General features: G+C 35.3%; 1 protein-coding gene across 1 annotated transcript; it reads left to right on the top strand.

The window, feature by feature from the left end:
• Positions 1–924: 924 nt before the first annotated feature.
• On the top strand, positions 925–7,160 carry LOC144639530 (peptidylglycine alpha-hydroxylating monooxygenase-like; the record flags this gene model as incomplete). The annotated part of the gene is made up of 5 exons (XM_078498826.1): positions 925–1,008; positions 1,528–1,582; positions 5,374–5,438; positions 6,152–6,235; positions 7,066–7,160. Coding segments are annotated over 5 exons (374 nt in total), but the record flags the coding sequence as incomplete, so codon positions are not given.
• Positions 7,161–7,366: the final 206 nt, after the last annotated feature.

Here is a 7,366-nt window from a genome sequence, read left to right as displayed (position 1 = left end):
TCTAAACAAGAAAGACAACGACTCAATTGTCAAACAATCTTTTCTTATGTCAAAGAACTTACACTCTATCAACAACTCCGGATTTTATTCCAATTTTTTGAATTTAATAGAACACTACCATCTCCCCAATTTCGACCCGGAATCTTTAGATAATTATAGAATTAAACGATACACAACCAATATGAAAGAGAAATATATATCTTTCTGGCGACATAGCCTAGAACACTCAAGGAAATTAGAATTTTTTAAAAGTTTTTAAAAATGAATACATTGCATCTGATTATTTACAACAGTTAAGATATTTTAATGAAAGAAAAAATCTTGTGAAATTTAAATTAAGTAATCACAAACTTATGATTGAACTGGGTAGATATCAGACTGACCATATACCCAGAGCAAATAGATTATGTCCATTGTGCAAGTCAAATCAAGTAGAAAACGAAACACATTTCTTATTAGATTGTAGCAAATACTCTTCCCAAAGGCGGACATTCTTAAAACGAATCAATGAGATAGTACCTGACTTTGAAAGGAAAACAACCTCAGAAAACATTAAACTTCTTATGAACTCTAATGATTATCATGTTAATAAGCTTGTTATGAAGTTTATTTCTTCATGTATGAATTTACGTGATGCATTGTTATTATCAGGTGAAAGCGATGTAACTTAATCAAGTTTTAGTATGATATAATAGGATCGTTTTGTTACTTTTAGTTTAGATATGCTTTTGCAACACTGTAAACGGTAACGGTCATGCAAATAAAGCAATTTATTACTTACTTACTTACAAGCTAATTGCTATGGCCAAAGTAACCGGTGACATATAATCAAGTAGCCGGTGGAACTCCAGCGGGTGCTGGCTTGTTTTGAAAATCCTGTTAATTGTCGTGATTTAATTTATCATGCTTTTCTGTTGTTTCCAGATGTTGCCTTTGAGGTGGGTGGTGATTCTGGTGTCAATTATCTTGTACTTCAAGTTCATTATGGAAAAGTTGATAACTTTAAAGGTGAGTTGATGAAAGGCTTATTTCCTTCATTTCTTTCCCAGAGGTCAGGCGATAAGGCTTTGATGAATAAGTACATTGCCCAAGAGCTGACAACACAGCTTGACCTGGAGTCCAACACACAAACCCTGAGGGTTGTACTATCCTCCCCTGGCTGAGCCTATTAACATGGCAGTGTTATAACATATATCCCTAACACAGTTTCTTTGTGGTTTGACACTGACTGTTTTTTCAATGTTTCTTTCACAAGACGTTTCGGCTGAAGCTGTTGCAAACGTGTAAAGTTTCAAACTTAACACATTATTTTTGCAGCGTACGCTTTCAATGTGTTGCCTTTTTAAAAATCGCGCGCAACTGCTTCTATATTTAAACTGATGAAGGCTTAAAGACTAGCTGAACCGTCTTGTGAAAGAAGCATCAAAAAAGCTGTCAGTGTCAAACCACAAAGAAACTGTGTCATCACTTGACTACAATAACACAATTTTTATCCCTAACACAGTCAGTTTGTTGTTCTCCTTGCAGCCAATCCTACCCTGAAAGATTACTCTGGAGTAGACCTGCAGACCACATCAATGCAGTAAGTACAGACATGTTTTAAATATGTTTAATAATCACGTGTGAGTATTACTTTCAAGATGAAGTATAAGAATTTTATTTTAAGTGATTAAACAAATATAAGGAATAGTCAAATGTACAGTCTGTTATAAAATTGGTTAAAATTTGCAAACCAGTATTCCTCTAAATAATCTGACAAAAATAAAACTAAATAAAATAAAATATGGTCAACAAAATGTGAACATATTAAAAAGTAATTATCTTATGTTATCTTCAGTATTGTTCCTGTTTCTTAAACATCCTTGTCTCATTTATTCTTCAAATTGCACCACCCTTCCCTAATTTTTCCCCTCCCCTCCCTTTTTACAATCTTATCTTTACCCTCCAGGGCTTCCCTTTCTTTTTCTTTTCCCTATCTCCTTCCCCTTCCTTCCCAGTCTCCCAAACTTTCTCTTTTCTCTCCCACTCTTTTCCTCCCCTCCCCTTTCCAAGTTTCCTTTCCCCTCTCTCCCTCTCCCCAAGTTTTCTTTTCCCCAAAATTTGTTTATCCTCCTGCACTTCCCTATCCTTACCTTTCCAATTTTCATTTCTCCTACACCTCTCTTTCACCAACCTCTTTCTTCTCCCTTCCCCTTTTCCCAAACTTTGTTTATCCTGTCACCCATCTCTTTTCTCCCCTCCCTTTCCCTGCCACTATTCTTCTCACTGCCTCAGATACTCTATGCGAATAAGAAGCTACAGTTTTATGTCAAATACCGCAAAATCATTGAACAGTAGCTCAGCACTCCCTTACCGCCTTCTACTAGGCCAACATACCAGGCAGCCATCAAGGTGTTAGCTGTTGGATGGTCGTATGTCCCACCTAAAAAACAAGGTTAAAATTACGAATAACATTACTTTTAAAATCTACTAACTAAATATAAATGTCACTTAAAAATAAATGACCTCTTAAAAATTGTTTAAACTGGACAGCTGTCTTATATTGTTTAAATTGACTTTAAAAACATTCCTGTGATCATAAAAGTCTCAAGTGTATAACTTGCCTTATGTTCTTAAATTAAGCGTAATATAACAATTTCCAGATTTTTTAAACAGTATTAAAGAAATTTTATTTTCTCATAAGCTTTTGCTAAGATCAGAACTTTTGACCTTTCATAAAATAAACACTTTTTTCATGTGATTACATTTAATAAACATTAAAAATACTTAACTAATTAGTGAAATAATCTCAGTATTAATGTTAGTAGAAGAAGAAGAAGAAGTTCTTTTTAAAAGTATAAGAAATTAAAAGCTAGTTAAAATATACACATAAAGAATACCTTATATTTTAAACGTTACTATATTAGAGCTAAATGAATGAATGGATATTAAATGAATGAAGCTAATGACAATTTGTCAACGGCTGACAAAATACATATAGGTTATTCACCAGCCGGGAGGTCCATATTGGGAAAAACTGTGCCCGAGGTCTTGGATACCAAGGCGGTTCCAAGACCGAGGGCACAGTTTTTCCCAATACGGACCGACCAAGGCTGGTGAATAACGTTTTTATTTTTTTCCTACTTTACTTGTTTTTATTAAAGAAACATAGGAGGATTTTTTTCACAAAATCTTTGTTTGTATACGCGCATCATTTCAATGTTGTGTCGATCGACGGATTAGCAAGAGTGTAAAATGCTGCCAGTTTGTTATTTAATTCGGAATAAAATACCCTCGCTTAAATGAACCAAACTAACAGAAAGGTTTAGCATATTAAGTTTACACTGCAGAGATTCAATAAAAGAAATTGAAGTAGTAAATATGGCATAAATGTAAAATCGAGGCAAAGCATTTATATCATTGACAAAACTGAACACTTTTAAATCAATTTCGGCTTCTCAATGAATGTTTTGAAAGGAATTGTGTTCGTAGGATAGTAATTCTCGGACTAAAAAATATTATCTGTTTGAAAGACAGTTTCGGTACAGCTATACATACTTGTTTTTAACGAATTAAAAAACTCTGCGTTGATTCCCAGCAGAATTTTTTTGTGATGAACAGTGCGAAAGTGAAACTGAATGAAATGCGTAGTTTGGACATACGGCACAATATTGAGAGAATTATTTTGACTGTTTTGTAATTAAGAATCTCATTTTCTTGAATGATAGCAACTAAAGTTTTGTGTAGCAAAAAGTGGCCAATAAAAAGGCAGTTTTTACTCAAAATTGAAGTTTAAAACCGTTGCAGCTTACCGTAATGGTGGAAAATGCTTGCGAAATGCACAAACAACCACAAACTACAAAACTAGAACTTGATTTTGTCGATAAAGAAATGAATACTCGCCTTTAGAAGAATTTTAATTCCACTTCTATTTTGTCTTTTCACTTTTACAACGGTTGGCGAGCAGCTAGTTCAATTTTGCAGAGCAAATCTTTCATGTATTCGTTCGTACAGCACTGCAAAATGATTTCACGCGGAAAATTCACTCGAGGATTCATCTCGCAATGGCCCGCTGTGAGCGGGCCGGATTGGAGAATACCGCCCGCTCCCGGAACCAATCAGATCGCAGGATTTGTAGAATACCGCCCGCTCACAAACGAAGAAAAGAATAAATTAAAAATAATTAATATATAAAGAGCACAGATATTGACTAAACAGCCAATCATGCATAGTGGCTGATCCAGAGCTGCTCAAAATTGGGGAGGGGGGGGGTGGACTAAAATTTTCTACCCTTCAGTCCTTATACTTTTCAGCAATGTGCTGTTCCAGCAAATATCCATATCCACCTCATGGAAGGTCATAGGGAATTCTAAGGGGGCGGGGGGATCTTTTAAGTCAAATATTTTAAAGGAAAGCAAGGGGGTTCTGGAATTTGCAGAGGGGTGGGGGCATTCAAACCAAAAAACCTTCCACAGGAGGTGCTCACAGCACTCACCCCATCTCCAGGGTTGTCAAAATAAGTCGGCAACCGGTGCATTTCACCGGCTATTATGAACTCTGCGCCAGCGACTCCAAATATTAGAATGTCAGTTCTGAGTGTGTGTTATCAAGTTCTGAGTGTTTCATAGCCACCTACTTTTTGGATGAAACCTGCTACTCAAAACTCTACTGGCAACCCTGCATCTCTGAGAAAATAGATGACTATTGCCCTGTGTAAAATAAACAAATTACCTGTAACATAATTCTCAACTTTTCTTTCTTTTACTACCCCACTCCCCACCAACATTAAGAGTCAAATCTGTAAGCGTTTATGAGGAAACATAAGAACCGGTAGAAGGTGATGTTTGGAAACTTAATTAAGAGAATCATGAAAAATAATAATGCCTTGAAGTTCAAATTTAATAACTGGAAACCAATTTTAATTTTATTATTAATTCAATTGGAATTGAATTGAATGGGGCTCTAATTATTGTTTCCTGGAGAGCATGCTTAATTATTTACATTTTTGCATAACTGGTAATACTCTTAGTAAAGTGGAATTAAAACTTCAGGCCCATTTACACAGGTTATTTTTTTCACACAACTTGATGCAATTTTTGTTGCGCCGCAGTTGCATCAAGTTTCGAACACTCGAAACTCCTGTGATATCGTATCACGGCGATTTTATCGCCGCTAGTTTACATACGTGCAAACTTGCCGCAATTTCATGGCGATTTTAGCTTTGCGATATTGCAGGAGACTGCATGCAACTTTCAGTTTGGGGTGACAAAAATTGCATTGAGTTGCGCAACAAAAATCTTCTATGTAAACCGGCCTTTATAAGGTTACATGTATTTGTGCTAGCTTCCTTGTGCCTATGTTATGTAATAGTTTTAATTTTCTCATCTCTCACAGACCTAAGCATTTGGCAGCAATATTTCTTCTAGCATCTGGGGGAGACATTCCAGAACATGAGAAAGGTTAATTGATACTGTTTATATCATTGTCAAAACTGAGTCAACTTGACTATAAACATGACATCTACTGGAACTCACTGTACTGTACAAATGACAGAGAAAACTGAACAAAGAGAGAGTACCAGTATATGCTGTATCTGTACTCATTTTTTTGAACGAAACTGAGAGAATATATTCTCAACAAACATATTTAATAACTTAACTGTCTGTCTGTCTGGGTCACTCCTTCTGTCAGTCATATTTCTGAGATTGTAAAACAATTATTGTAACAGACATTTGGCAAGTTATACACTTAAAAGAGCAGCCGTCGATCAGGAGCTCTTTTTCTGGCTGGAATCGCTGAAGTGTTTTCTTTTCTATTGAGTTCTCATGCTCAGAAGAAAAGAGCACCTGATCACAGGGTATTAGTTAATATAAGTCAATATTAAATATGTAAATAGAGGTAATTTTTATTTTTATTTTTTTGTTATCAAATATTTCGTTTCTCGGAAATATTAGCTTGTCAAGCTACTCTAAATTTGAGTTTAAATAAAGTTTTATTATTGTTATTTTTATTATTATTAAGAAAGCTCATTTATAAGTTGTTATTATTCTTTTATTTTCTTGTTTGTTAAATGTTTTTACTTTTAGGAAATGATAGTTCTTAAATTTAATGACTGTTAAAAAATCATTTTCTGCCAAAGCTTAACTGTTGTTTTCTTTCTTGCGTTTTTTAGCCTGGCATTTGGACACTGCCTGCCATTACAGAGATGGACCAGAATTACATCCGTTTGCCTTTAGAGTTCATGCGCACTCTTTAGGTAAGTCCATTAAATTTTCTATTTTCCTTCAAAATAAATACATTATATGTATACCTTCCAAACCTTCTTTGGATCATTTTACGACCCACAGGTGTTTAAAACATATATTTGTCACATGACCAAGACCAAAGATGGCAATTGGGCATTATTGCGGTTTTCAGTGAAATGCGACTCTGAAATTCAAAATCCAACTGGCGATTGCGTTTTTTGCTGCTGTCAATCATAATTATGGCGACTGCCAATGAACTATGACAAACAGAAACAAACAAAATGGATCAAAATCTACCAATCACAACTGGGGGACGTGACCTTTTGACCCAGTTGAAGTGAACTTCTGTTTTTGAGAGGTCCGCTATGATGATTGACGGCAACAGAAAGTGTAAACCGTTGGTCGAGGATCGAATTTCAGAGTTCCCATTTCAATGAAAACCGCAATAACTTAATTAAATCAGCTGTCAGAGTGCTTTATTGGTGGTTCCATGTTTTTTAAGTATAATTTGGGTCAGTTAAGGTTCTATAGCTCTTTTTCAGTTCTAAAATTGTGCAATAAATTAGTGTCTTATTAACCAAGCTGACTTGCGGCTGTAGTGAGAATTACATGTTTCACTGCTCAGTCTTTTTATGTAAACTGTGGACTTGACAACAGTCGATCCATTCAATCAAGAACAAGGCATCATCAATATTCTGCCAGTGCGGGCTTTGTCTATAGAAACTAAGAAATTGATGGATACAAAATGGCTTTCTCACTTACAATACAGTTGAGTTTCCACCTATTAGAATAGGTGGAAATTCGCCTTACGCAAGCTAAATGTTTTCTGATACTGTTGTAGGGAGTGTTATTACTGGCTACAGAATACGTGATGGAAAGTGGACTCTCATAGGAAAAGGAGATCCACAGCGACCTCAGGTTGGTTAACCATTCTTGCTTTGCAAACAAGCACTTGTTGTTGTTGTTGTTGTTGTTAATGTTGTTTTTAACTTCAGTGTCGTCAAACTACTATTACAATGCCAGATAGTAAAAGTAAAATGTTTTGTTTGTTTTATTTATAAATAAAAAAACATGGGGAATGATACTATGCTTTGAGCAGATAATCATTGTCCAAAAAAAACATGAACAGTGAGAGGTTTTAG

The sequence above is a fragment of the Oculina patagonica genome, unplaced genomic scaffold (assembly GCF_052425735.1).
Source record: "Oculina patagonica isolate OP01 unplaced genomic scaffold, crgOcupat unplaced1026, whole genome shotgun sequence".
Taxonomy (NCBI): Eukaryota; Metazoa; Cnidaria; class Anthozoa; order Scleractinia; family Oculinidae; genus Oculina; species Oculina patagonica.
The sequence above is the reverse complement of the archived record's forward strand: the minus strand, read 5'-3'. Positions and strand labels throughout refer to the sequence as shown.